General features: G+C 52.2%; 5 protein-coding genes across 10 annotated transcripts; 2 read left to right on the top strand and 3 right to left on the bottom strand.

The window, feature by feature from the left end:
- Positions 1-1,095: 1,095 nt before the first annotated feature.
- LOC102507214 (myotubularin-related protein 9-like) lies at positions 1,096-7,029 on the top strand. 3 transcript variants are annotated; one of them, XM_014551934.2, is made up of 10 exons: positions 1,096-1,417; positions 1,594-1,702; positions 1,970-2,038; positions 2,148-2,321; positions 2,772-2,998; positions 4,455-4,616; positions 4,795-4,936; positions 5,013-5,233; positions 6,483-6,634; positions 6,708-7,029. In XM_014551934.2, exons 1-10 carry the CDS (start codon positions 1,233-1,235, stop codon positions 6,839-6,841), a joined length of 1,575 nt encoding a protein of 524 aa, XP_014407420.1. In that variant the 5' UTR covers positions 1,096-1,232; the 3' UTR covers positions 6,842-7,029. The 3 variants fall into 3 exon arrangements, with proteins under 3 accessions (XP_014407420.1, XP_006176261.1, XP_032351688.1); XM_006176199.3 differs by having other exon boundaries at positions 1,103-1,417; positions 1,913-2,038; positions 6,708-7,025; XM_032495797.1 differs by lacking the exon at positions 2,148-2,321 and having other exon boundaries at positions 1,103-1,417; positions 1,913-2,038.
- A 52-nt stretch (positions 7,030-7,081) lies between these two features.
- Positions 7,082-14,163, bottom strand: EIF3I (eukaryotic translation initiation factor 3 subunit I). The gene is made up of 11 exons (XM_014551937.2): positions 14,018-14,163; positions 13,833-13,925; positions 12,460-12,547; positions 12,085-12,150; positions 10,972-11,121; positions 10,757-10,884; positions 8,579-8,689; positions 8,373-8,462; positions 7,980-8,053; positions 7,384-7,476; positions 7,082-7,254 (listed from the first exon to the last, which is right to left on the bottom strand). Exons 1-11 carry the CDS (start codon positions 14,018-14,020, stop codon positions 7,173-7,175), a joined length of 978 nt encoding a protein of 325 aa, XP_014407423.1. The 5' UTR covers positions 14,021-14,163; the 3' UTR covers positions 7,082-7,172.
- Positions 14,024-26,776, top strand: TMEM234 (transmembrane protein 234). 4 transcript variants are annotated; one of them, XR_004325489.1, is made up of 6 exons: positions 14,024-14,308; positions 14,467-14,613; positions 15,382-15,448; positions 17,996-18,088; positions 18,345-18,495; positions 26,640-26,776. XR_004325489.1 is itself a non-coding variant. In XM_032495801.1 (5 exons), the coding sequence occupies exons 1-5, from the start codon at positions 14,054-14,056 to the stop codon at positions 18,437-18,439; spliced, it is 657 nt and encodes a 218-aa protein (XP_032351692.1). In that variant the 5' UTR covers positions 14,024-14,053; the 3' UTR covers positions 18,440-19,086. The 4 variants fall into 4 exon arrangements, 2 of the variants coding, with proteins under 2 accessions (XP_032351692.1, XP_032351694.1); XR_004325488.1 differs by lacking the exon at positions 26,640-26,776 and adding an exon at positions 26,105-26,236; XM_032495801.1 differs by lacking the exon at positions 26,640-26,776 and having other exon boundaries at positions 18,345-19,086.
- On the bottom strand, positions 19,127-23,971 carry DCDC2B (doublecortin domain containing 2B). Its single transcript, XM_006176197.3, has 9 exons — positions 23,698-23,971; positions 22,535-22,586; positions 22,021-22,097; positions 21,677-21,808; positions 21,231-21,377; positions 21,087-21,126; positions 20,292-20,427; positions 19,769-19,872; positions 19,127-19,502 (listed from the first exon to the last, which is right to left on the bottom strand). Exons 1-9 carry the CDS (start codon positions 23,961-23,963, stop codon positions 19,407-19,409), a joined length of 1,050 nt encoding a protein of 349 aa, XP_006176259.2. The 5' UTR covers positions 23,964-23,971; the 3' UTR covers positions 19,127-19,406.
- IQCC (IQ motif containing C) lies at positions 24,465-27,132 on the bottom strand. Its single transcript, XM_014551932.2, is given in 7 exon segments — positions 24,465-24,854; positions 24,856-25,202; positions 25,205-25,586; positions 25,707-25,825; positions 26,059-26,320; positions 26,557-26,700; positions 26,982-27,132. Coding segments are annotated over 7 exon segments (1,497 nt in total). The 5' UTR covers positions 27,126-27,132; the 3' UTR covers positions 24,465-24,755.
- Between the last annotated feature and the right edge of the window lie 281 nt (positions 27,133-27,413).

The raw sequence follows: 27,413 nt of genomic DNA, 5'->3' as shown, positions 1-27,413 counted from the left end.
ATGTATAACTGAAAAATTGTGCTTTACACTGGGTTTTGACACAATATTGTAAAATGACTGTAACTCAATAAAAAAAGTTAAAAAAAAAAAAAACCCAAAAACCAAAATGGACTACTGGGCTCCATTCCTAGAGCTTTGGATTCAGTATGTATGGGACAGGCCTATAATTTGCATTTCTAACAAATTCCCATCCCAGCTGATGCTGCAGGTCTGGAATTTTACAATTTGAACTCTTTTATGTCTGGTTCCTTTCACAGAGCAGTTCCAATTTTATGTTTATATTATGGGGGTACTTATGATTTCAATATTTGAAAGAAGCGTTGTGCACGCACACACACATAAAAGCCTGGAATCTAGTAGACCAGAAGGCTCTTTGAAGGCAGGAGTATATTTCTTCTTAGTAATCAGTGTAGGCATTGATGTTTAAGAAATAAAAGACTACTTGGATGGATGGGTCTTCTAGTAAATAGATTTAAACTCTTATAATTTACCAGCTTAAGTATGTCTCTGGCCAGACTGAAAATTGAACAGAAACTTCCTCAGCCATCCTTGGGTTCCAACACCCAATGCAGGGCCCAGCTCAGTGTAAAGTAATTCATATTGGGTCAAAGGATGGAGTGATGAAGGAAGAGGCTCTGGAGGGCAACTATACCAGAAGTGGCCCCCATAGAGGGCGCCCTCAGGCAGGGACTTCCAGCTGTGGTGGGGGAGGGGCACCAGCGACACAGCTGCTTGCACTTAAGGTGGACCAAGGGATTTCCCCCACCCAACCTCAGATGTGTGGGAGGACGCAGATAGTTCCCAGTTTCACACCCACTCTTTCCACCCCTTCTACCCGGGTACAGGAGAAAAGATAGTGTTTTTCTTTATTTTTTTAAAGCAGTAAGAGTGCCAGCACCCCAGGGTTAAACAAAATAAAAATATGAGTGCTTCCTGTGACCAGGCACCAGGGAAAGGGCTTTAACAAGATAATTCTCCCCATTTCACAGATGATTAAATTGAGGATTTCTTAACAGGTTCTAGCCCAGGGGTCCTAATTAAGAAGTGCTGGCAATAGGAGGGGGAAAATTCCTGTGAAACTGCGGTCCCTTCCTCCAAGGGGCCTCCTTAACAGCTGTCCTGCCGGCGTCGCCAGCTGCCCAGCCAGTTCCTGTCCCTGTCGGAGCCCGCTCTCACCCCGCCTGACGCTCCTGGAGTCTGTCCTGCTGGGCCCCAGGCCCACCACTAGCTGAATGGAGTTCTCGGAGCTGATCCGTACGGGTCAGGCTCAAGCCGAGCTCCTGCGGGGCCCGGAGGCACCCCCGCTGCGCGGCACGCTGTGTGTCACCGGCCACCACCTGCTGCTGTCCCCAGGGCCCCAGGCGACTCCGGACCTGTGGCTGCTGCTGTTGCGTAGTGTAGATTCCATCGAGAAGCGGTGAGACGTGGCGGGGAATCCCCATGGGGGGGAGCGCGCGGCTCGGCCGGCAGAGGGGGAAGGGCAAGTACAGTTGGATCTGGTGTCCCCCTTCATAACATACAATCCTAAGAAACTCGCTTCTCCTCCCCTGGTAGAGGGCAGGGGACACTAAGCCTAAGCCCGTCCATCCCCAGGGTAGCGGGTGACTGTGGCACCATCACGCTGCGCTGTAAGGACCTGCGAGTCCTGCAGCTGGACATAGAGGGCGTGGAAGCGACGCTGAACATTGCCCGCTCCATTGAGGTACCGCATCACTTAAGCTACCCTATCCCGTAACGAGGGAAGTAAATTGGGGTTACTACTCAAGGGGACTCAGCACCCAGTGCTATCTCTGAGCATAGCTAATGGCAAGGGGATGGATGCAGGGTGGTCTGGAGTACGTGGAGAGACGGGAGCTGCGGAACCAAGGGTTGGATTCCGATCTTTCCTAGACCCCTTGACTTCCTTCCCCAGGCGCTGTCCTCCCTGGAATCGGTCATCACCTCCTTTCCTTTCTTCTACCGTCCCAAGGGCTTGAGATTGGGCGACGCCTGGCACTTCCATCCGCCCGAACGCTACTACAAGCGAGTAGCTCGTGAGGTGGGCGCGGTCGTGAGGGCCTGGGAATTTGGGAGCGCCTAGCCGGAAAGGGATGCGGGGACGGCGCACTCAGTGGGTGCCCTAGACCTGGCCCCTTCCTACGCCGCAGACCAACGCGTGGCGGCTGAGCGAGGCGAACGAGGACTTCAGCTTGTGCCCCAGTTACCCCCGCGCTGTGATCGTGCCTCGCGCTGTTAATGACGATGCCCTGGCTCTCACCGCCCGCTTCCGCCAGGGAGGCCGCTTCCCAGTGCTCAGCTACCACCATGCTCCCAGCCGAACCGTGAGCCCCGCCCTCCCCAATCCCGCCGCTAGAACCAACTGCGTTCCTACTTGGCTCTTCTATACTGGCGGGGCCAATTCTCTGCCCTGCAGCGGCCGGGGCTCCTGCCCTATTCTGGCCCCCCCCCCCCCCCCCGCTCAATCCAGCCTTTACCACGCTGACCCCGCCCCTCTTGCGGGTTTCCGAATCTCGCCTATCTCTGGCCCCGCCTCCGGCTGGTCTGAGCCCACGAAGCCTCGTCCCTCCTTTTGTCAACCCATAAGCCTCCCACTGCCTACCCTTCGGGTCTCTCCCCACTCCGGCCACAACCCGCCCAGACCCAGGTCCGACACTCGTAGGGCTCCTGCGCCCCTGCTCCAGTCTGCAGCCCCTGCTTAGAGACCCTCTGAGTGAAGTCCCTGAACCAGGGCTGGGTGGGTACGGCTTCCGGAGTTGAGTCCCTGTCCGCAGGTGCTGCTACGTTCCAGCCAGCCCTTGATCGGGCCCCAGAAGCGGCGTTGCGCTGAAGACGAGGCCCTGCTGCGAGCTGTGCTGGCAGGGTCTCGCCCTGGGGCCCGGGGCTTCATTGTGGATACGCGCTCGGCCCAGACCGCCAAACAGGCCCGCATGACTGGCGGCGGCACAGAGGCTAAGGCCGCCTACCCGGGCTGGAAAAGGCTGCACCGGCCCCTGGAGAGGTAAGGGACCTTCCCATCTTCTCCTAGGTTCTTTCCTGCCATGGGGGCGGGGAAGGGGTGTCTTGCAGGAATCTTGAGGACTGTTAGGTCTTTCCTGGTAGCCATGTCGCCAGGTGGGCATCCCCACTTGCACACTCCTAGTGACAGAGCTCATTCCTCTCTAGACATCCCAACTCTGCCTGGAAAGAAAAAGCACCTCTTTACATTAACAATGAAACTGAAGTTTGTCTTCCAGGAACAACCTCACCACACATACACCTTGCATTGTTTCCAGCCCTGCCCTGAGAAGTTTGCGGGCACAGTTGTTATGTATTCCCTCTGTGTTCAGGTGATGGCAGTACCAAGAGGAAGTCCTGAGAGAGTTATCCTGCTTTGAGGAGAGTGAAATACTCTCCTATCCAGATTACAAAACTCCACTTATTTATTTATTAAACATTGACTGAGCACTGAGATGGTGGCCAGCCCAGACATGGCTGGAAGATCAGCAGTAAATGAGCGATTAGAATTTATGTGCTCAGTAGCAGCATAGAGGAGGCACCACTCTCTTAGACTAGGTCATCAAAAGAAAGTTTCCCTGAAAATAGGATGTTTTAGCTGAGACCTGAAAGAGAGAAAGGGTAAGCCAGAGGGTGGCAGGACATTCCAGGTGGAAGGCACTGAGGTGTATAGAACCAGGGAGCCTAGTCATTTGTCCTTTTTGTGGAACTGCAAGTCCTTCAGTATGGTGGAGTGTCGAGTGTGAGGTGGAGGGTGAGAGATGGATGGAGGTAGAGAGGCTAAAGCGGTGACGGGGGCCTGAGCAAAGGTCTTGAATGCTGTGATTCTGAACTTAGATTTTACCCTAAAGGCAGTGGGGAGCCACTGAAGGCTTTTTTAAAAAATTGAGGTACCAGGGATTGAACCCAGGACCTCATGAATGCTAAGCATGTGCTCTACCACTGAGGTATACCCAACCCTCAGAAGACTTTTAAATAAGGCTGAAAAAGTCTCAATTAGATTTTCTGGCAGATTACTGGTGTTCTAAAGCAGAACAGTTTCTGGAAAGTAGGAGCATATATCAGACCCCCAAGAGTATTATTTCTCTTGTCAGACTGGGGCTCCCCTGGGGATACTGTGTTGCTCCCATCAGATCAGGGTACTTCAAGGGTATTATGACACTTTCATCAAATTGGGTGTTTCCCGGAGCATTCTGTGTTTCCCCAGAGGGCTGTGTGACCCCTCTCCAGGTATGGCTAGGCCTCCCCAACAGACTAGGTCTCCCCAAAGGGTCTTGAGTCTCCTCCACCAGATTGAGGAATCCTCAAGATTGAAGAATCCTCTCCATTAGATTAGCTGGGCTCCCCAAAGGGCTCTGAGTCCCGCTTGTCAGCTGGGCTCCTTGGAGAGTTTTATGTCTCCCTCAGCGGTCTGGAGCAGTTGTTCTCAGGCTGTGCTCACCAGAGTCCCACTTGTACAGGGGGCGGCCCCTACAGGAGAGCTTCGTGCACCTGGTGGAGGCCTGTGGGGACCTGGAGCAGAGCATGGACCACTGGCTTAGTCGACTAGCGGGCTGCCGCTGGCTGGCACATGTGAAGGAGGCACTGAGCACCGCCTGCCTAGCAGCCCAGGGCATGGAGCGGTAAGCACCTCCCCCAACCCATGAGACAGAACAGGGCAGGGTGGGCGGGGCTCTCAACACCAGGCCACAAAACCTTGTCTCAGTAAGCAAACAGCCTTGAAATGGGCCCACAGTATTCCTAGCCTGGCCACTTCAGGCAGGGAAGGACTGGCCACTGTTGATAAGCCCTGGTCGACAGGGAAGGGGCCTGCATCTTGGTACATGGGGCTGAAGGCACAGACAGCACCCTGGTCGTGACTTCACTGGCCCAGCTCATCCTGGACCCCTCAAGCCGGACCATGGCTGGATTCCAGGAACTGGTAGAGCGAGAGTGGATTCAGGTAAGTGGCCGCCCAGCCCTACCTCTCCACCCAGAAACCCCACTTCCTTGTGCCCATCGCTCTGCCCCCTCCCCAGGCCGGCCACCCCTTCCAGCTGCGCTGTGCCCACTCGGCCTTCTCCCACGCCCGCCCCAAGCACGAGGCACCCACTTTTCTCCTCTTCCTGGACTGTGTGTGGCAGCTGGGCCGCCAGTTCCCGCTGTCGCTGGAGTTTGGGGAGGGGATGCTGTTGGCGCTGTTTGATCACGCCTATGCCTCCCCTTTCGGCACCTTCCTCTGCAACAGCGAACAGGAGAGGTGAGCTGGCGGGTGTCAAGGTGGGTCAGAGGGCAGGCACAGGACCGGGGCGGGTCCTTGCTACATCAGCACCCTACTTCCCTAGAAGACACCTTTCCCTTTCAAATGAGTTTCTCTTTTAGAAAATCTCTTGGTGTCCTCTCCTTCCCTACCTCTGCACTCACACTTCCCTGTAAATTCTGCAAACCCATAAATAGATGGCCAGTCCCTCAGACCTACTCAAGAACAACTGCATCCCAGCTTAAAAACAAAGACTGAAGGGGAAAGGTGCAGCCAGTTATTTCTGGGGCTCCCTACCACTTTGCAGGGTTGATTCTAGTGAAGCAATAGATTAGAGGTTGAAAGCTGAGTCAGATTGTTTGGGCTCAAGTTCCCGTCCCACCAGTCACCTGCTGGGTGTTCAAAAACAAACCCAAGTCTCTGTTTCATCAGTAGCAAGGAGAGGATTGTAATAGTTGCCAAAATCTAGGGGTGAGGTGGGAGTGTGTGAGAATTAGCTGAGTTAAAGGCACAGTGCCTGGCACACATGTGCTGGTTATTATTATTTGGTTGGCTTGTTGCATATGCTTGTGATCAGATTTCACTAGCTGTCCTTCTCTCATCAGGCTGAGATAAGGGGAGGGAGGGGCCCCTCCTCCCTAAGAAGGTGGGGATCATAGTTATCTTCTGTTGCCCAGCTGCCTCCTCCACTTATGTTGTTTTCACTAACTACACTTATGGGTCCCCCAGGTTAGAAACTGTTCTCTTTAGCTCCCTCTCCCCCATCCTTCTTATTTAGCTTTTCTTTTAAGAATTTCTCAGCTTAGTCCTTTCCTGTCAAAGGCCCCTCCTACTACCCTAATCCAGACCCTTTCCTTTCCATGTGGGCCATCGGAACAGCTTCCTCACCAGACCTATCAATATTCACATTGGTCCCTTTCCCAATTTCTTGCTTTTGCTCCTGCAGTTCCCACTTCTAAGTATTTACATGTTTTTGCACCCTTGAACTTCTGCTGCAGAGCCAGCTCCAATGGCCCATTTTTAATTAGCCTTCCCTGATCATCTCAGGCAAAGCTAAGCAGAACTCCTTTAAGAACTAGGACTTCATTCCTTTATCGTAATGTCCAATTCAGGATCTGATTGGCAGTAACATTTGCAGGAGAGGTTATCACTGTCCCGGAAGAGCTGTCACCCTACTTGCCAGGGCCTCCCACCCAGAATCCCAAAGGGCATAGCTGAGTCTGAAAGCTCACTCCCTCATTCCCTCCAGATGCCTGTGTGAAGTGAGAACTCGAACCCACTCCTTGTGGTCTGGGCTCAATCAGCTAAAGGAGCAACGCAAACTCCGGAACCCACTCTACGTTCCCAATCCCTTGGCCCTCTGGCCCTCTGTGGAGCCCCAGAGCCTGCGACTGTGGCAAGGTGACCCCCTACCCACCTTCTCCCCTTGGGAGTTCTCTGCTCAGCTTCCTTACCTGTCCTTCCTCCTCCTCAGGCCTGTTTCTGCGCTGGACCCGTCCACCTGAGCCTTCAGAGGCAGCATGGGAGAAGGTGTGGCAAATAGTGACAGATCAGGAGAAGACAGAAGGCTCTCAGCCAACAGTTTCAGCCTCTGAGCTCCAACTCTAAGTGTTGGTTCCTTGGATAGTGGTTGAGATGTTCCTGAACCCTCTCCCGGCCCCTCAGCACCTTTGGACCTTGGATGAGGGTGCCTGCAACCCAGCCTAGCCCATAATACTGAAGTTCCAGGTTTGAAGTGTCCAAAGTGTAGGGAGAAGTTCCAAATAATAAAGGTATCATCCCATGATTGGTATCAGCTCGCTGGGGTATCACTGCAAAGGGAAAGTGATGAGACAGGCCCCATAAAAATATCTGATCAGAAATCATTTATTTCCAAACTAATTTATTTCTTGGAGTCTGAAACCTTCTGTGACCCTGGCCCAGATGGAGATCCAGCTTCTTAAGCCTCAAACTCAAACTCAAAGTACTGTGGGTCAAAGTAGTGGATGCGGACATAACCATCTTCTCCGCCGCTGCTGTAGCTGGAAAGAGACAGCCAGGGCCCAGTCAGATGCCTGCCCTGGGGGAGATAAGCCTGGGGGGGCAGGGCATGGGAAAGGGGCAGAGCGGGCAGACCAGGGCTGAGCTCAGCCTCCTTCACCGAGCCCTACCTCTTGCCATCAGGATGGAAGGCAACGCTGTTGATAGGTCCGAAGTGGCCCTTGACTCTTCCAAACTCTTCTTCAAAGGCCAAGTGGAAGAACCTGGAGGAGAGGTGGGTGGTAGGGTGGGGTGGGATGGCACAGTTAATTCATTCTCCACCTCCTTCCAAAGTGGTCAGAGGTATCTTCTCAAATGCAAACCACAAAGTGGGGAAAGTGGGACAAGGGGAAATGAAAATGAATGAAACAAGACAAAGTTGGGGGAAGACTGGACCCAAAAGTCTTCCCTACTATGTGCTGGACAGTGCTCTAAGAGCTTAACAACTATTAACTTATTTAATCTGCAGTTTTATGAGGTAAGTATATTATCATTGTCCCCATTTTATAGTCAAGGATAACGGCAGAGAGAACTACAATGCTGTGTAGGGCTTCAGAGCAAGAGAGTTCATGTTCTTAACTATTTTATTCACTCGTCACAGGAGGGCCACAAATTGGCTGTACTTCCTAGCAGCCAATGAATTAAGGGAGGTCTCCTTGTACGTTTTTGTCCATCATGAAAGACATTTCATGATATCTCGGTCTGGAAGAGCTCCTTCCCCCTTTACCTGGCCTCGAACTTGCCAATCCTAGTGGAGGTAGTGGTTACATCCATGGCTTCCTGACCACCGCCCAGCACCACCTGAAGGGCAGAAGAAACTCTAGACAGGCCCAAAGCACAGGCAAGTCCATTTTCTGTTTTCCCACCACCCTATAAGCCTTTAAAATCTCCCACATCAGACGGGGAAGACACCAAGGGTAAGGAACAAACAGATCCTTCAGCCACCTCCTGCCCTGTCCCCTGGGGCTTCCCAGTCATTCAGCCTTGTTTTTGCTCTGGGCATTTCCTCTCTGCCTGACACTATACCCCCCCAGAGTTCCTTTCTTAATTGCTAGACAGACAGCTAGATCTTAGAAGCATTCTGAGGCTTTGATAGGAAGCTTGACTGGGGTTCTCTTACATGATCATAGTTGGGAGAGAGGGCAGCTGAGTTGACGGGACGTTCTGTCCGGAAAGTCTTCTGGTGTTCAAGGGTTGTGGAGTCAAAGAGCTAGAGAGAGAAGATGACGAGGAATCTGTAAAAGGAGACTTCTTGGGAAGTCGGGCAAGTTGAGAGTCATGCAGGAGGGTGGGAGAAGCCCCACCAGACTCCTTGCCCAGGCTCACCTTGGCTGTGTTGTCCTTGGATGCAGTGACAAACATGGTCATGTCCCTGGATAACTGGATGTCATTGATCTGCCGGGAGTGCTCCTTAACATTCACCAATACCTCTCCAGACTGTGGAAGGAAGAAGAACAATGCTCTGACCAGCTCGACCCCCACTGTTCAGCAAAGGGTCTATGCTGTTTCTTGTCCCATTAACAAATGGGAGGGGAAGTCTGGGTTGGGCTTGCCTCAGTATCCCTGAGTCAGCATTTACTCCCACTCCCAAGACCAAGCCTGTCCCTCGAAAAAACACATGCTTATGGTGACAAATCTACAGAACTATTAATTAATCATTGTGTAACAGCACAGCAATTTCCATTTAATCCTCTTCCAACAAATACTTATTGAATGGCTCTATTTGCCAAGTGTTGTGCTGAGCACTTACCACCTATTTCCTTTAATCCTCACAACAATCCTATGAAGTGGGTATTTTAACAGAAATTTTCAAAGGTAGAAACTAAGATCCAGAGGTGATGTGACTTGTTGGAGACCAGTAAGAGGTAAAGAGACAGCACGTATCCCCTTCTCTTGTAGGATCTTGGTCACAGTTCATGGGAACCGGGCACATTCATCTTTTTTTAGGTCTTCTCAAAGGGCCACTTCATCTCCTGATTTCCCTTCCCACTAAACAACCTGCTAGACTGTGTAATACAAAGAGCTTTAGAGTCTGCCTTTAAAAGTGCTTCTGTGTGCCTCAATTTCTCTATCTAGAAAACAAGATTATTAAAGGCCCCCAGGGTCACTGTAAGGATACTGGGACTGGGTCTTATTGACTGTGTGTGACACCTGGGCACCTGGGCTATGCTCTGTACACATTTGTTAGATGACTCAAACGCCTTAAGCATTAGGCCTCACACAGAGACCCTCAGAAAACTGTCACTTTCTTTCCTGAATTATTTTACCTATTATGAGGGAAGAATTATGCTTATGTCCTCCATTAATTTGGACACACAGTAGGGACGTATCTGGCTCCTACATCTTGCAGAACAAGTACCAGTTTTGCAGTCAGGCCTACCTGCAGCCCACATCAGCTCCACTGTTTGCTAGCATCCAGTGTTATTTTGTTTGTTTGTTTGTTTGGGGGGGAGATCATTAGGTCTATTTAATTTACTATATTATTAGTTGTTTTTTTTTTTTAATGGAGGACTGGGGATTGAACCCAGGACCTCATGCATGCTAAGTATGTGTTCTACCACTTGAGCTACATGAAGCATTAATTTAGATCTCTGACCTTGGTTCCCATTCCCTTCCTCCAAGTAGGCCCGTTACCTTAGTGGACCACAGTCAGAGCTGGCTGAGTGACTGATTAACCTTTATGGTATCACATTCCAGCACAGCACTCCCCAGAAACCCAGGCACCCACAACTGAAATCTGAGGCAGCCGGGACTTTTCCCTTTCCCTAATCCTCCATTTCATCAGTCAGCCCTGAATGCCTCTTGACTATCTGGTACTCCACGTCTCTGTGGCTATTGCCTAGTTTATGTCCATTCTCCAAACTGCAGCCTGCAGAACGTTTCTAAAGAGCAACTCTAATCATCCATAACCATTTGAAGATTCCCCACTACCTAAGGGAAAATCACAAGCCTTTATCTCCTGACACTCAAACAGCCTACTCCTTGCCTACCTTCCTCAACACCGCATTCCAATGATACCAGACTCTCCTGAAGAATCCGCCCACTCCCTTAACTCTGTGTCTTTGCACATGCTGCTCCTTTTGTCTGTGGAACGTCCAAAGCTCCATTTATTCTTCAGGGCTTAATGTACCTGCCACCGTCTCTGTGACAGAGGGCACTTTCTGTACTTGGTTGAGACCTCTATGGTGGCACAACTCACAATCTGACTCATGTGCTAGCTGTCTGTGAGTCTGTCTCCCCAGGTGCAGGAAAATGCTTAACTATGATCATCAGTAACACAGCCTGAGTACTCTGTGACAAGGTTTTCAAATACCTAATGTCATTTGGTCCTTGAAACATCTTACAGATAAACAGGCTCCGTGAAGTTATGCATTTGCCCAAGATCACATAATTAGAATGTGGTGAAATCTGAACATGAATCCAACCCTTGCTCTTAACCACAGGGCTTATCCTGCCTCTTGCAGGGAATCCTTCTGATGGGCTTAGCCCCACCGACCCCATTACCTTGGCACTATACTGGTTGAGCTCTCCGCCCTCGTGGCCTGCAATGATGCACTCTCCGAGGGGCCCCCAAACGGCGCTGGTGATCTTGGAGTCGTTGCAAGGGATCTTCATATAGGGCTCATTGCTGTCTGTGTGGGGCAGCAGATATCAGGCCCTGGGCTCTGGAGCTGCGCCCTTCACCTCAACCCTAGTCCTGAGCCCCAGTGCCGGCTCACCGATCTGGCTCGGATCCCGCAGGTCAAAGAAGCTCACGAAGCACTGGTAGCCCATCTGCTTGTCCGTGGAGAACATGATGATATTGCCCCCAAAGTCAAAGCCACAGGTCCGGACAGCTGAATTAGTCTTGAGTAGGGCCAGCTGCTTCCCTGGGGACAGGCAGAGTCTGGGCTACCCCTTGCCCACTGCCATCTCAGGATGGACACCCTCTACACATGCCTATTGTCACATCTCACTCTTCCTCCTGTGCTAGCGACTCCAGCCCCTCACCCTCCTCCTCCTCCCTGCTGGGCTTTGGCTCAAGCCTTTTAACTTCTTCCCCACAGTCCCTCCTCAGACTGCCATGGTGGCACTTATAGAGGATTGCATTACATTTGTCTCTGCCTCAGAATGTGCTCCTTCACAGTGAAGACCTGCTCTAACTTCTCTGTGTGTCCTCTGTGCCCAGCACAGACCTAGGAGAGAACTGTGTGTCCAGTAAATATTTACTAAATGGAGTGGCTTAAGAGGCTCCCCTGTCTTCTGTCTGTTCTTCCAATGCTCTCCCACTGCTGCGGAGCTGGCTAAAGCTAAACACGCTCTTCCCTGCTCAGGGACCTCCACAGCATGCCAAGTCCTATAGAACAAAGCCATGCTCCGGAGTTGGCATTCAAGGCCTGTGCTGGCTCCAGCCTGCCTTGTCATCTCCACTGCTGTCTATTTCAACCCCCAAGAGGCAGGAGCTCCTGCCAGATCAGATGACTTGGATATGACACTTGCCATGCTTTCATCCCTGCAGGTGCCAAAGTGATGACCTCCTTCTCATCCTTTAAACCTCAGCTCATATGACATTTACCTTGGGAAACCTTCCCAGGCTGCTCCCATCCCCGTTCCAGGCAGTCAGTTGTGCCCCATCTGGCCATCCACGGTACTCTTTGCTTCCTCTAACATGGCTTAGATCTCACTGGAGTGCCTCTTTTCCCGTCTGTCTTCCTTATTTTCTTGTCTGTCTCTTCCTCCCTAGACTAGGAACCATCTCGGGATTTATCTCTATTTCCCCAGAACCTGTTCACCTAAACAAGTGTACCGTAGGTCCTCACTGTTTGTTAAAAAAGTGAAGGGTCCAGGCTTACCTGTTTCACAGTCCCAAAGACGACAGCTGTTGTCAGCTGAGCCAGTGAGGACATGCTTGGTGTCCCCTGAAGAGGGTGTTAAGAAACATGACTGAGTTCACCTGAGCCCTTGTCCTCTTGGAAGGCCAACTGAATCACCTCCCTATTCAGCCCCAGAGAGCCTTTCTTCCTCTCTTACCGCAGAACATTCTAACCTCCTCATCTGGAACATTCATGTTCTAAATGTTCCCCCAACCAGTGAACAGACCAAGGAGTAGGAGGCTGGTATCATATTCTAGACCCATGGGAGTATCCCAAACTCCCAACTCCAAGTCAGCAGCCTCTCCATTGCTGGCAGACCCTGGGAGCAAAGACTCAGGGCAGAGACAAGGATACAGTCGGCATCCACACACCACACAGCTCCGGTATGGCCCATGTAGGTGCCCAGCCTCTCACCATTCACAGAGTACCATACATTGACAATCTGAAGGAGTCAACGACAACGTGACAGAATGATACACATCCCTGGAAGAGCAATGGTCTCCTATTTTGCCCCAGGAACCCTGGCAGCCTCTAACCAGGCCAGATTCTGCCCTCTCCTGCTCATCTCTTGAGAAACAGCAGATCGCTGGTAAAAAGACCAACTCCTGGATTCTCCTCCTTCCTGCAGGTAAGCAGCAGGGAGCCAGGAGGCTTGCACAAAGTCTCCATTTGCCACTATCTCAGCTCCTCCCCAGACTCCTAAGCCCTCAAAAGAACAAAAAGCCAAGTTGAGTGCCAGCCTAGAAAAAGAGTAGCTTTGGTGTTCTGTCCAAATGGGAGCAGTTGGCAGTAGGGAAGCCTGGGTTCCAGTCCCTGCTCTGCTACTATCTCACTGTATTATCTCAAAATTAGTGCTTCTCCCCTTGGAACTTCAGTTTTCCCATCTGTAAAATGGCCATGACAATAATGCCTTCTTCAAAGGGTAGCTGTGAGGCTCCAATAAAATGATATCTAAAACATTTAAAATATAAGTGACTAACATTAATTAGGAACGCACACACAGCAGGTACTGTGCGAAGCTCCCTCCTTGAATAATCTCATTAAATCTTAAAGACAATCCCATGAGGGAGGTAGTATTTTTACCCATGTTTTGTAAAAAGGGACACTTAAAAAGTTTATAAAGGTTAAACGACATGCTTAAAGTTACACTGCTAGTGAATAAGGGACTCAGGATTCAAATCAGGTCTGTTTGGTTTCAGAGCTCCCACTTTTCGCCACTAGAGTTAACTTCCTCCATATGCAGGTGTCTCAAAAGGCATTACTGTCAGGGGCTGTTTGCACTGAGTGGCAGGATGGAGCCCAAAAGGGCTGACTGAAATGAGATCAGGGTCATCTTCATTAAGGCCTCTGTGTCCCCTGCCGCCCAAGGATCAGCTTTCTCCTTCTACAGGTGGTCAGCTCCCCTATCCTTGTAGAATAGTTTGTTCTCCCCGCCCCGTGAGTGAGCTGACCCTCGTCCCGTCCCCCTTCCACCATGGTCTCTCCGTTTTTCTTCTCGGCTACCCCCTCTTCCTACCAACAACTGAGCTCTTTTCCACCTCTCCCGGTTTAACGTTCTCGCCACCTAACCCTGGAATGGTCTCTCTTATTTCTCAGAATGTCGATTCTTTGGTTTCTCTCTCGTGGCAAAACTGGGTTGTTCACTCTTCGCCCCAGCAGAATGAACTTGCCCCCTCCCAGACCCTCTCCGCATGGTCCCGCCAGCCCGCCCTTCCGCCGAAGCTCACAGGGTCCTTGGCCACCGTGAAGAGGAGGTCTCCTTCGCGGTTGTACTTAATCTGAGTAATGGACCGCTCATGGCCCTGCAGCAGGATCGGCTTCTGTGGGGATAGGATGGGAGTGTCAGCGCCCAGAATCGGCCCCAGCCCCGGCAGGGATCCCCACGTAACACCCCGAACGCAAGAGAACTCACCATCCCTGCGGTGACGCGAGGGAAGCGGCAAAGTGAATGAGACCGGAAGAGGCTTTGGCGCCACTTCCGGATTACGGGCCTCCTCCCCTTCGTTCCCGGAAGTGGAGAGGAGCGGCGTTGCCATGGCGGCGACCCTGGGTGGGCAGGAGGGTCCCGCTCCCACTCTGCCTCTCCCCCGGCTTCACGACTCTTACCTGGAGTTCATTTCCTACTCCAACTCCGCCACCTAACCCCGACCCCGACTACAACCCCCAACGTGGGCTCCTGGATCTGTCTCCCCGGCCTCTCGGGGTCTGTCCTACCCGCCAATCGCACCCGGGGCGTCGGAGAGCGAAGGAGGGATGTGGGGGCGGCTGGCTGGAGAGGGGAGGCCGGAAGAGGGCTGGGGCTTGGCGGGCGGCGGAGCGGTGGGGCGGCGGGGGTGTCACTCACATCTCCATCCAGGGCAGGTGCTGGCTCTGGTGCTGGTGGCCGCTCTGTGGGGTGGCACACAGCCGCTGCTGAAGCGGGCCTCCTCCCGCCTGCAGCAGGTTCATGAGCGGACCTGGGCCCGGCAGTTGCTGCAGGAGATGAAGACCCTCTTCTTGAATACTGAGGTGCGTCTGTGAGTGACCCCGCTCTAGGGGTTAGCCGCTAAGAATTTGGTTTCAGAAGTCAAGCAGGTCTGGGTCCGAATTTGGGATGAGTCCCTTGTCCACCCTGAGCCTCAGTTTCATCATCTGTAAAATGGGAATAATATAGGTAACTATTCTATAGGGCAATTGAGAGGATTAAGTGAGGTGAGTCACTAAAAGCACTTAGCATTGGGCCTAGTACGTAATTAGGGCTCAATCTATGGCTGCTATTATTAATATTTGCTTATGTGATCCCTCCAACAGACCTTTCAGGAGGGAGGGCTTGGGGCTGAAATTTGTCCTGGGAAGGAGGAGATAAGGAAGGATTTGAAGAACTACCTCTGACCTCAAGGCTGCCAGTGTAGGCTAGTGAGAAAGACAGGACATAGACACAACCGCCTCTCAGGGCTAAGGGTTTTGAGAGAGGTACAGATAAAGTGCTGTGTGAGTTCAGAGGAGGGAGGCTGGAGCTCCGGGGCCAAAGGAAGCCCTTTGGAGGGAGTGACATTGACACTCAGGGACTTGCAGGATGGGGAGGACAGGATCTAGCAGGGCTAAGGGAGAGGGCCTTCAAGGCAAAGGCATGGAGTTCAGTCAGTGACTTACACTGTGCTCTGGAAAGCTCCTTTTCAGAGGGCTTAGGGCTCCCTAGGCCCTTATAGCTACCCCTCCGTCCAATCTCGAAGCTCAAAGACGGCAACACTGCTCAGTTAAGTAATCACACTGACTGAAGTTTTATTCTGTTTCTAGTACCTGATGCCCTTTTTCCTCAATCAGTGTGGCTCCCTTCTCTACTACCTCACCTTAGCATCAACAGGTGGGTCTCTGCTTAGAACTGCTATGCTTAGTGGTGGAAGCCACCCGAAGAGTCTCTTTGGGGAGGGTATCTAAAACACCTTGTTGCCTTGAGTGAGGGAGAGCCCACCATCTCTGGTTCTCTCGTTGCACCCTCTTCCCTGGGCAGTAGGGGCACAGTGGGCTGCCTATGATCATGCTGCCAGGCACCAGGGTTTGTGTGAAACCTGGCAGTCTTGTGCAGCGGCAGTGGAGGAAAGAAGGTTCATTTTGCTGTGCCAATGGCTGGTTTCCACTGCTTGCTATCTGCTTGACCTTGAGCGAGTCCCTTATTGGAACCTTGATTTTGTACAGTCAGCTTCTAGCACTGAGAGGACTAGATCCAGTGTATGAGAAGCATCTAGCAGAGTACCTGGTGCACACTGTACCAGGAGGACCTCAATAAATACAAATTTCCTTTCCCCCATTGTTGTTGACTGCCCTCTCCAACATTAGATACTGTCTTGACTTTATGCATCTCATTTCTCATCATGACCCTATGAAGTCAGCATGAATATCTCCACTTAGGAGATGAAGTTATAAAAACTTTGGGCAACTTCTTTCATCTCTCTTTAAGTCCCATAGCTTGTCAGTACAGAAGGATTTGAAGCCATGTGTTACTAAAGTTTATGCTCTTGAAATTTGCTGTGAGTTCTCCTGCTGCGGTTTCACCTCCCCTAGAGTCTCACCCCAGTGTCCCAGGGACTTAGGGGAGTTTGGGCCCCACATAGTTCTGGGAAACCCCTCAGAGGCTGTGGGGGTGGTGCAGGGATAGGCCGACCTCCATACCTGCCACCTCAGTATCACCTGGAGTCACTCCACTTTCATCTGTTTTACATTTTGGGCTTCTCAGAAAACTTGATTTAAAAGAAAGTTTGAAAGCCTCTGGCACTCCGTGCTGCCCAAGAATGCTGAACTCTCTGGCCAGCTGACTGCAGTTAGCCATTTACCAAGTTTTGAGCAAATTGGAATTTTAAGTTCCTGTTAGCTTACCATCTACCCTGCCTCTATCCTTTAATGTCCCCCAATTCTAACAGTCACAACAGTGGTCACTATTTACTAAGGACATATTTAGCCAGGGACTATACACACGTGATCACATTTCATCTTACAACAACCCTGCTGTCAGGAGATGTTATCTTGCTATTCCTGTTTTACGCGTCCGTCGGGGACAGGCTCAGAGTGTTTGGCCTAACCACAGTTGCATAGGGAAACCTAGGTCTGCCTCCCTCCAGCGCCCATGCTCTTCCACTGCACCCGCTGCTTGCCTCCCCCATCTCCTGCTGCAAACTAGCCTTAGCAGCCATGGCATTTGATGTCAGGTATGCAGGCTTCAGGAAGGAGCTCTGAGTAGGTAGCAGATGTGTCAATTTCTTGGATGGCTAAGGCAGGGGATGAGTTGCTGCACAGTTCTCTCCTCTCCCTGAAGCAAGTGAGGCCTGGGAGTGCTGGGAAAGAATGTTCTGGAGAGCCAACATGAGCAGCCTGCCTGGCACTTATGAGTCTTGCAAACGAGTAACTCAGCTTCTGATTTATCCATTCGTTTTTGTCGTTGTTGTACATGTTTAAGAACACTTAACATAAGATCTATCCTCTTAAAAAGTTTTAAGTACAGAAAATTTAGTGTAAATTTTAAGATAACAGTGTTGCTAGCTCCATTAGTCTTTTTAAAGTTTGTTTATTGGGAGTCAGTCCCTTGGAGCTTCAAAACTAAAGAACAGATCCTGGACTCTGGTGGCCTCTACCTAAGGCCCAGCCCTGTGGGGCCTCTCCTGGACTTGGCTTCCTACCTCTGACATTTTTTCTCTTCTGTAACTCCATCAGGCCCGAGCCTGAGTTGATACAGAAACAAAATATGCTTCACCTGCTGTTTTGATTTGTCCATATCCATTTAATTCAATAAGGGCACAGGCTTTGGGGTCAGGCAGACCTTGGCTCAAGTCCTCAATTTGCCTCAATTTATGTGACTTGATGTCTTTGAGCATTTGTTTCCTTTATCTATGCAGAATGATGAGAATGTTCTCTGGGCAGCGCTCTTGTGAAGATTAATGAGATGTTACACAAAGCACCCAGCATGTAACTTGTGCTTGATAAATGGTGCCTGTGTTTGGTGTTATTGGGCTCATGCAGCTGCATCCTTTGGGTTTTGGGTGCCTGTCTGTTCGGATGTCCTGGAGATCACAGGAGCTTTCCTTGAGTGCAAAGACCTCATCCTTACCAGCAAACCAAGGTGGTACCAGACCTTGTAGTTCAGGTCTTTGTGCTGAAATCCTGAGGGAGCACTGAATTTGGAGTCAGGAGGCCTGGGTTTGAATCCTGAGCTTTGCTGTGACGTCATCTGGGAAATGGGATCATGAGATACCTTTTTTTTTTAAGACTTAAAATAATTTGGCATTTTAATATATTTTACTGAAATCGTCACATGAGATGTCCTTTTTAAATGACTATCTTGATGATGTAATGAAAACTGTTTGGTGCCTAGAAGGATATTTTTTGTGTCTTAGAGATTCTTTTCATTCTGATCACTCAGATCTGACTCTAGCTGTGCCCATCAGTAACTCTCTGGCCATCGTCTTTACACTGATTGTTGGGAAGGTCCTTGGAGAAGATATTGGTGGAAAACGTAAGTCGGGCCACTGCAAGTGTGGGAAGCCACTACTTGGGTCTTGACACCCCTGGGTTAGTGTTTTCCAGAGCCATCTCCCATGGCTGGGTCAGGAGAGGCTCTTCTCCCACCCTGCCCCTTTCCTCTGCAGCTCTCCTCCTTCTTTGTGGCCATCAGAGTTTCCTTCCCTCTCTGAGCCTTTCCCTCAGCCCTGCACCAGCTCCTGCTGGCATGGCTGGTCTCAGAGCCCCTCACTTTCTGCCTGTTGTCCCAGGAGCATTCACAGGTATGGTGCTCACCGTGGCAGGAATTTCACTCTGCATCACAAGCTCAGTGAACAAGACCCAGGGGCACCCATCTACGCTTTGAGTGGGCCATCACCACCCTCCAGCCCTGCTGTCTCCAGGAAGCCCCAAGGCCAGGAGGTAGAGGCAGTGAGCATGTGGACTTAACCCTTCCCTCCCCTCCCCACCAGCCTCTGGGCCACAGCTTCCTCATCTCTGGGAAGATAGCTACCTCATGGCTCACTGTAAGCGAACAAGAGTGAAAGGGTTTGGTAACTTTCAAGTGCTATTCAGCTGCTTGGATTTAGCACCAGAGACTTCACACTCACCCTCAGCAACCTTTCTTCCCCAGCAGCAGTCTGCCTGCTGTCATGTCAGGTCCCCAGCCCTGCCTGTGTGACTGTGGCCTAATCTGGACTATCCCAGTGGCATGGTTGATGGCCTATACAACCCCAGCAGGGAGAGGGCCAGCTGTCTTTGAGCCAGAAATGCAAACCGGAAGTCTCCAGGGCTCAGCCTTGACTGGCTGAGGAGGGAACTGAGGGAAGGGTGCCTAAGAATGGCAGATGTAGGGGAGATGAGCTGGCTGACCCTCCCGAAGGATGGTTGGAAATTCTCTGCTGCCTGCTGCCCTCAAACAGATAAGATACCTGTGGGCCCTGCATGGCTGACTTCAGCATGTGGAGCAATGCCTGGCGAGCAGTAGTCTGTAATAAATCTGTGGTAAACAGATGGAGGTTAGTAAGTATTCTTTTATTGTGACAGACCTGCTCCCAAGTTTGTGGTCTCTCCCCCAAGCTCAGTTGACCACTCCTTTCTCTGGCCAGAGAACCTCATAAAGAAATGGCCTCTGTGGCTGGGGCTGCTCTGCTCAGAGAGGAAGGGAAGACTGGGCTATGGGTTTAGGAGCAGAAGGGTGGGACTGAGGGAGCTTCTGTGTACCCTGTGAGCCCAGGGGATGTGCTGGGTCCTGGAGAACAGGCCTCTGGAGGCTGAGGATAAAAGGTGGCTGCAGAGTGGCCGTCCTCAGTTCCTGGTCAGAGCTGAGGCTCTCAAGATGGTGGAGCAGAGGCCGAGGCTGAGATAGCTGCCCCAGCCCCAGGCTGGTTTTCCAGGAACAGGGCCTCTTCCACTATCTGGGCTGCCCTCTGGAGGAGGCAGAAGGCCATACAGAATGAAGCCATTAGCACCCCATGCCCAGCCCCCAGCCCTTAGTCTTGAGTTTCCTGACCCCAGAAAAGGAAAAGACTAGAAATTAGGATCTGCCCTTTCATTTAACAAGGTAGGAAGTCAGACTCTGAGAGTTTAAGAGGTCTACTCACAGTCTCAAGAGAGAACTGTCTCTGGGACCCAGGGCTGCTGGTTTCCAGCTCAGAACTCCAGTCCCAACATATGGCTTCCAGCCCCAGCACACCTGATCTAAGAGTTCCTCGGTCCAGGTGTCCTCATCATCTGCTACTTCCTGGGCCCCTGCCGTCTCCTTCCTTGGGTGGGGAGCTCCATACACTCCCTTGACTCCTGATGTGGGAGGCAACAGGCTGATGCCCAGGCTGAGGAGCCCTCAGCATGCTTTCCTTGACCTTGTCTACCAGCCCCCTTGCCTCCCCCAGCCTCATTCCGCATCCCTCATGACCTCAGAGGTTGGCAGCTCAGTTGAGAGGCAGGCTTTTGATCCCCATCCCCATGCCTTCCAAATCCCACCCCTGCAATGTCATTGCTTTGAGTTTCCACCTGCTTCTTTTCATAAGCCAAATCCCTGTGAAGAGACAAGAGACTGGATATGCACATGGAGGAGTAGGAGACAGTTGTGCTAAGGTCAGGAGCGGCTCTGAACCTGGGCGTTCTTCCCCACGGACCTCCCCCATCATAGCAGGGCCCATCCTATGTCACTGTCAGAGGGTTGGCTAAGAAGGCCTTGGATTCTGGGGTCCCCTCACCTGATAGAAAGGAGAGAGTAGGCAGCATGCTTCTTGGCTGAATGGCCTGCTGGGGTCTGGCATAGAAAGCAGATGGCTCAATTTGGCTGGCTTCCTTTGGAGAGGACTGGGATGCCTGTGCCCTGTGGCCATGGGCCTGCAGAGGGAACACAGGGCTTGGGCCGTGGCTGCTAGCTGTCCTTACCTTGTCTACTCCCAGTCCAGGCTTGAATGCCCCTGGTGCCTGTGGGAGCTTGGGAGAAGAGATGCTGTCCACCCTCATAACCTGCATCCCCCCTCCCTGCTCCCTCTTCCCATCAGGTTGCCTTATCCAGGGCACAGCAGGTGGTGCCTGGTACTGAAGATGCCCAATGAAACCAGGCTGTATCCCTCTAACCCCCACTCAATGTGCACTGGCTCATCTCTTGGGAGGGCTCAGGCTTAGGATAAGACGGGAAGCTGGTAACCATCTTTGGACCCTGCTGTGCCAGATATGCTGGTTCTTTCTCCCAGCATCCAACCTGGCAAGAAGACATTAGGTCCAGCAATTCAGAGTCCTGAAGATCTTCATAGAGCCCAGATGAGCTGGCTTTCAGACCAGGTTCTGATCTGGCCCATGTCAATAACTGTGTTACATTGAACAAATTACTTCACTCCTCTCAACTTAGCCTCTCCTCTGGAAAATGGGAATAATAATCTCTATTTCACGAGATTATTGAGAGGATGCAGTGAGAGAAGATCAGAGCCTGAGCTGGAGGAGGACTCAGCTGGTCACCCCCTTTCTTTCCCACCCCCGTGGCCTGCTGCATCGCCTACCCCCTGCTTGTGGGGCCTGGACCTTGGGTCTGGGGGATGCCTGCAATGAAAAAAGAAAGGGTTTATAATAGGCCGAGGAGGACACAGAGTCAGGGTGGGGTCCTCTGCTCTAACCTGCTACCCTTCCACCTCACACGTACGTACCAGCATCCCCTGGGCAGTGAGGGGCTGGGCACTAGCAGCTCCAGGTAGGGGAGGGCCTTGAATTCATCCTCTCCAACAGCCACATAGTAATGGCCACTCACCAGAGCCTCCCTTGCTGACAGCGGGAGCCCCTCCAGGGTGCAGAGTCTGGGAGAGAGAGGTGAGCAGATAAGGGCCAGTGAACAAGATGCATCTTCATATTCAGCAGATTATGAGGGGATGGGTACAACTATTCCAAAGTGCCTTTTGGCTGCTGGCCCTCCGGACACCAGGCTCTGTCCTGGCTCCGAGGGCTGGGCTGGAGGGGCCTCTCTCTCTGTGGCACAGAAAGAAGTCCCATTTCGGGAAACATGCTTTCCTTTTGCCTTTTCATTTTTGAGAACAGCCAAAACCAGAAGGGAGGCTCCCTTTGGGGACTTTCAGGTCTCCCCAGTCCCCAGACTCACTTGCACACAGTCCCGCTCTGTAATTTCACCTTCTTGGTCAGGAGCTTCAACACTGCTTCCCAGTCCTCGCTGGCAGCCTGGGGCAGCTTCAGGCTAAATGGGGGACTTAACAGGTCCCCATTCCTGAACACACTGGGACAAAGAGCAGCCTGGTAATGGTGTGAGAGGATGAGGGGTGGCACAGGGGCCAGAAGATGGGCCAAGGACCAGTGCATTGGTCCATTTTCACCCACCAAGCATGCTGGACTTTTTATAACCCCACCGGTGACCAGGGGCTCCTGGAACAAATCCACCCCCATTTTCTTGGTCTCACTGAAACAAAAATCTCTGACACGGGCACTCACTGGATGTAGCAGGGGGAACCTGCAGGTGGCCGCCGTCCAAGGGCCCCGCCACACAACTGGTGAGTCATGGGAGGACCCTGAAACCCAAGTCAGGAGAGAGCTGAGGCCTTTGGTCAGGGTAGGTCAGTCCAAGGTGGGTAGGGTAAGGAAAAGGAACCAGACTGGGGCAGAAGAGAGGGCAAGGAGGGATGGGACTGGTGACATCTTTCACCAAAGGGTGCTTCTACCTCACCTAAGTCACGTTCCTTGCCCCCTCTCGCCCCCTCTATGTTTTACAGCTTCCTCTTTCCTTTGAGAACTACAGCCTAGAGATAAGTAAAAGGCTGGAAAAGGAGCAAAGAATAGTGTCTTGAAATCCTCCACCCCTAGGAAGGCTAGCAGCTGCTCCAGAGTAGGTTTGGAGAGAGGCCAATCTGCTGCTTCCAGAGCCCCTGCCTTCCCAGACCAAACTGGGGGCAGTCCCCGGAGGGGGTGGAGAACAGAGTGCTGAGGGCCGGCCTCTCCCAGGACTCACTGGTGGTCTGCTGCTCTTCCCACCTGGATCCTTCCCTCCAGAGGGTAGATAGCTGAAAGGATAGATAGGTCGCAGGTCATCTTGGGAAGCCTAGGACCTCAACAGCCTGGCAGCTGCGAGTGCAGGGCTGGGACCTAGCTCACCAGGTCTCCCTGTTGGAATAGTCTGTCATCTCAGTCCAGAAACATGCTGACGTGTGAACTTGCCTTAAGAGACTTTTTTTTTTTTTTTAATGGAGGTACTGGGGATTGAATCCAGTACCTTGTGCCTGCTAAGCTATACCCTCCCCCTGAGCCTGCCTTAGGCCCTGTATCAGGCTGAACATCCAGACTGGGGTCTCAAGCCACAAGATTAAAGGTTGAGATCCTACTGTATCTCAGTAATTTTCTCTTTCATGAGGTAGGTGGTATTATCTCATTTTGTATGAGATTGAGTTAAGTGACTCACCTAAATAACACAGAAGTGACATAGCCCAGATTCTAAGCCTCTCTAGCTCTCAACTCCTTGTTCCATACGTTACAGCAGCGAGCAACCTCAGCTGAGAGCGGAGCAGGACCTGGAAGCCAGATCCGATTTGGAAGTTCAGATACTCAAATTATTCTCCCATCTTGGAAAGCACAGCTCCACTCACCCTGTAAAGGGTGATCCCAGCCTAGTGGAAAGCATGGGATACCTAAACACGGCAGGGAGGAAATGATGGATGGAGTATTTGGTGGTAGAGGATCCAATCAAGACCCTTTGAAGCAGGGGAGGGTATAGCTCAGTGGTAGAGTTTGTGCTTAGCATGCACTAGGTCCTGGGTTCAGTCCGCAGTACCTCCAATAAAAATTAATAAACCTAATTACCCCCCCCTAAAAAAAACAAACAAAAAAAAGAAGAGCCTTTGGAAAAAGAGGTTCAAAATGTTCTCACTGGTTGGTCCTGGCTCTATGATGGGCATGAACATCAGTGTCAGACTTCGACTTGAACCTGTGGCTCCACTTCTGTTACTTGTGTACTCTTAGGCAGGCTATTTCACTACCCTGATTTCTCCTTCCAAAGGATGGAGATAAGACCACCCCCTTCATAGGATTGCTGTATTCCAGGAGATATACAGTAAATGCTGAACAAGTGTGGTTGCTGTTACCCACTCCCTAGGCTCTGACCAGCCCCAGCCCACTCACGGAAGCTTGCAGAATCGTTCGAAGCCAGCAGCCACATACTGCCCTCCATTCCGCAGGTCCGCCAGGTTGGTGACAGGGTGGCCATGACAAGGCGTGTAGAGAGCACGCACAGCCAGTGGGGCCTGCACAGCCGATGTTACCTCACAGAGGAAGGCCTCCAGGGTGGGGAAGCGTCGTTGAGTCACCACCAGCTGGTGGCCTGGGGAGAAGGGGTCCCCATTCCGGTACACTACTACCTTCTTGGCTGCTGGACTGCCACCTGCCATAGCGTATCCTCAGCTAGAGACGCACAGCTGTTGCCAGGCAACCAAGGCAGGGCTGGGAGGAGTGCCAATCTGAGGTGGAGTCCTGCTCTCTCACCCAGAAAGGCATGGAGAGCCTCCACAGGCAGATCTGTCTGCATTCAGGGTCTCATCCACTCTGCTCTTAGGGGAGCCTCACAACAGTAGGGCAGGTCTGATCACTATATATGAAAGATGACCCTGGGGCTCAGCGAGAGAGGCAGTGGCAGAAATAACACTGAAACACAGACGTTCCAATACTAGGGGGAAGGAGAGATAATCTTAAGAGCCTCCCTGTTACTCTGCAGCCCAAGGGGTGAGCTTAAAGGAAGATCAGCTTTCAGGGCAGTTCCCCAAGGATGGCTAGTGTACTCCTGGGCTGTAGCTACCAGCCAGCTGTGGGGAAGATGCCCCATGTCAGCAGGAAGCAAACAGGAGAGTCCAGGGTCTGTCCTGACCAGAGGCAGAAGATGAATGCAACCAGGCTCAGAGTCTAAGAAAAACCTTTATTCTCTGTCTGGCCCCCCAACTTTATTTACCCCAGGTAAGTCCCAAAATGTGAACTGAACCACAGGCAAAGGATGAGAGTGTCCTCCCTCTTCTCTCTCTGCTGGTACCAGCCCTGTGCTTTAGCTTCTCTTGGTCTCATTAGCCAGGTCTCAATGGCCAGGGGCAGGGGGTAGAGCTGGTACCAAGGAGCTAGGAGGAGATCCTGTCTCCCTCATTGCCTTTTCATAGCATCCCTTTGGAACCTGGTCCTCCCTGATTCCCCAGGATCTACCCTGGTGGTCTTGCTTTCCACAGTATGATCCTCCAGTGGTCCTCTCTAGTGGAAGACAGTTTCTCAGGTGGCTTTGATCCCCATGGTAGATCCCCAAGTCTTCTCGTTTTTCCATCCTTCATGGATAGATTCATTGGAGGTTCTATCTCTAGAGCTTTTATCACTGCTGGTCTGGCCCTTGGGTGGTTTAGCCTTCCAGAGATCCAGGCCACCATACTCTGCCAAAGACCCATCCCGGATGATTTGGTCCCCTGAGAGACCCAACTCTTGTGGCCCAGCTCTTTGGCAATCAGGCTGTTTTTGGTCTGGCCCTCTGGGAGACTTGTCTTTGATGTCTGAGCCCTCATAAAGTGCACATAGCTGTGTCCTGGCCTTTTCAGAACAGTAGCCCCTAGGTTTGAGGCCTTTGGGGGACTGGTCCTCCAGAACTTTTGTCAGCTGTGGCAGCTCCCTCCAAAGGTCTGTTCTCCACAGTCTGGCTCTTTGGTGAGCCCCTTCCCTGTAGTCTGGTTATCTGACAATGTGGGCAGCTGTGGTCCAGTCCCCCTGTAGCATGGGTCCCTGTATTTGGCCCTAGCAGTGGTTTTGTCTGTAGTGGCCAGTCTTTCTGGGGATTTATGGGGTTGTGATTTGAGTCTCCAGCAGGAGTCACCCATGTGGTCTGGCTCTCCAGTGGTCCCATCTCTGTAGGACTGGTCTTCCAGTGGTAGGCTTGGTTGTGGCCCAGCTTTCTCACAGCCCTGTCCCCTGTGGTCTGGGCACATGCTGGGCTCGTCTCTGGTCTGGTTCACCTCTGTTGATCTCAGTGTTTGTTTGAGAACTAGGTACTATTGAGGAAGAGAACAGACACTGTACCAGGCAGGCCTGCTTCGGCATGGCAGGAGGCTTTTCCCAAACCCCCACCCTTGGCCCTAAATGTGCAGAAAGGGCTCCAAGTTGGTGCCTACCTCCTTACGGCTATTGATGGCCTGCTGTAGCCACAGCAGCTCCATGGCCAAGTGGCTGTGGTGGTACTGGAGCTCCTGGAGCTCAGTCTGGCTCTGGGGCAGTCTTGGACCTTCAGCTTCTGCAAAGGAGGGAAGAATGGAGAGAGAAAGCCTCGAGAAGGCAGACACTAGGCACTGGCCTAGCATGAGCTCCTGGCATGCTCCCCCTGCCCACCCATGAGTTGCCTCAAGCAAGGCAGAGGGAAGAAGGAAAGGGATGCAGCTTTTCTAGCACAAGTCTTTCACTTTTCAGATAAGAAAGCTGAGGCCCAGGGAGGGTCAGGGGCTTGCCCTGACCTAGGGAGAGAGGTACCTGGGTTGTCCATCCTTGACATGTCTCTGGTCTCTCCTTGGCTCAGTTTCCTGGTCTTCCTGTTCTGCTCATCCTGAAGCCATGGGCTGTCATCTCTGAAGGGAAGACTGCCTGAGTTTGCTGAGCTCTCTCCAGACTTCTTCAGTATCATCTCCTCCCAGATGGCCTCTTTCTCAGGTTCTTTACATGGGAAGTGGCTCCATAGTTCCTTTGGACTTGGTACCCTCTCTCTGGCTTTCCAGGTCTGATGGGATTTTGCCTTCTGAGAAAATCAGTCAGAGAGGTATGAGCTCCAAGGCTAAGCCCTCCAAGTGTCTGGGTACCATGATTTAGCATACAGGTTGCTGAGGATTAAGGACTGGGGTGTGAGGAGATGAGTCCGCTGCCTTTTCTATTGAGAAAAGCTTGTCAGCAGGAAGGGTGGGGGATCTACCATTCCCTTGAGTCCCTGCCGAGGGCCCTCCTTCCCCTCCCCTTTACCCCTGGGGTATGTACTACCTTCGGGAGAAATCTGGGCTTGGGAATCCAGCCCTGAGTCCACTGAAGCGTGCCCAGATCACCCTCGATTTCTTGTACAATAGCCTCATACTCAGCTCGAAGACTCTGGAACTGGCGTCGGACTAAGAAGCCCCGGACGCAGGCCTGGTGTGGAGAACGAGGGGAAGAAAACCCTTACCACTGCAACATAGGGGCATCTTGGAGAATTCTCCTGCAGAGGTCATTCCAGTGACTGCAAGAGGAGACCCTGCCCCGGGGAAAGAATGTGATGCTGTACGTTAGGGCCCCGGGGGGTTCGAGGGAGTGTGCTGGACTGAATCCACCTCTTGGACTTAAGGCCCTTCTGGCCATTTCCCTGATCCCACAGGAGCGTGTGAGGGTCCGTGGGTCCCAGCATTTTTAGGCTGGTGGGGGTGGGTGGGTACCTTCAGAGGCGAGCACGCGAGTAGGTAACTAAACGTGACGGCCTCATTTCGTCCGAAGGTCCCAGTCGGGTAGTAATCGTGTGCACCCTGCCCACCCCGCACCTGCAGCGTCGTCACCTTCCGAACCAACCGCTCCAGCTCCATCCGGGCGTCCGCTGACCGACCCGCTGGCCCGGCGCTTGCGCAGTGCGTCACTGGCCCGCGCCGCGCACTAGCTAGCGCAGGCCCCGCCCCGCCATCTCCACGGTGACCATCCGGCTCCCGCGCGGGCTAGACAAGGCTGGCGCCGGGCCGCAACTCCCACTCCAGAGATGCCCGCGGGAATCCAGCCCCACAAGAGGGACCTGCCGAACCGGAAGTGTGTTGCTCAGGGGCGGCCCCCAGGTAGCTGGTGCCCGGGCGACCCTGCTGAGTAAGGGCGCAGTGGGGGCA

The sequence above is a fragment of the Camelus ferus genome, chromosome 13 (assembly GCF_009834535.1).
Source record: "Camelus ferus isolate YT-003-E chromosome 13, BCGSAC_Cfer_1.0, whole genome shotgun sequence".
Lineage (NCBI taxonomy): Eukaryota > Metazoa > Chordata > Mammalia > Artiodactyla > Camelidae > Camelus > Camelus ferus.
This window is presented reverse-complemented; position numbering and strand designations above follow the sequence as displayed.

Bases quoted from the DNA above. Each gene is read 5' to 3' on its own strand.
- LOC102507214 (XM_006176199.3), top strand. From the start codon at position 1,233: ATGGAGTTCTCGGAGCTGATCCGTACGGGTCAGGCTCAAGCCGAGCTC. The intron at 2,322-2,771 runs GTGAGCCCCGCC...CCCTGTCCGCAG, and splicing joins ACCATGCTCCCAGCCGAACC to GTGCTGCTACGTTCCAGCCA. The intron at 2,999-4,454 runs GTAAGGGACCTT...CCACTTGTACAG, and splicing joins CTGCACCGGCCCCTGGAGAG to GGGGCGGCCCCTACAGGAGA.
- EIF3I (XM_014551937.2), bottom strand. The intron at 12,151-12,459 runs GTATCCTTGTCT...CACCCTCTTCAG, and splicing joins GTGGTGTGTGGATGCCGACT to GGGACACCAAGCATGTCCTC. The intron at 11,122-12,084 runs GTAAGCCTGGAC...GCCTGTCCCCAG, and splicing joins TCTTTGGGACTGTGAAACAG to GGAAGCAGCTGGCCCTACTC.
- TMEM234 (XM_032495801.1), top strand. From the start codon at position 14,054: ATGAGACCGGAAGAGGCTTTGGCGCCACTTCCGGATTACGGGCCTCCT. The intron at 14,614-15,381 runs GTGCGTCTGTGA...TTCTGTTTCTAG, and splicing joins CCCTCTTCTTGAATACTGAG to TACCTGATGCCCTTTTTCCT. The intron at 18,089-18,344 runs GTAAGTCGGGCC...CTGTTGTCCCAG, and splicing joins AGAAGATATTGGTGGAAAAC to GAGCATTCACAGGTATGGTG.
- DCDC2B (XM_006176197.3), bottom strand. From the start codon at position 23,963: ATGGCAGGTGGCAGTCCAGCAGCCAAGAAGGTAGTAGTGTACCGGAAT. The intron at 20,428-21,086 runs GTAGGCGATGCA...TTCCCTCTGCAG, and splicing joins CCAGGCCCCACAAGCAGGGG to GCCCATGGCCACAGGGCACA. The intron at 19,503-19,768 runs GTGTGCTGGGGC...TGCCTCCTCCAG, and splicing joins CCGAGGAACTCTTAGATCAG to AGGGCAGCCCAGATAGTGGA.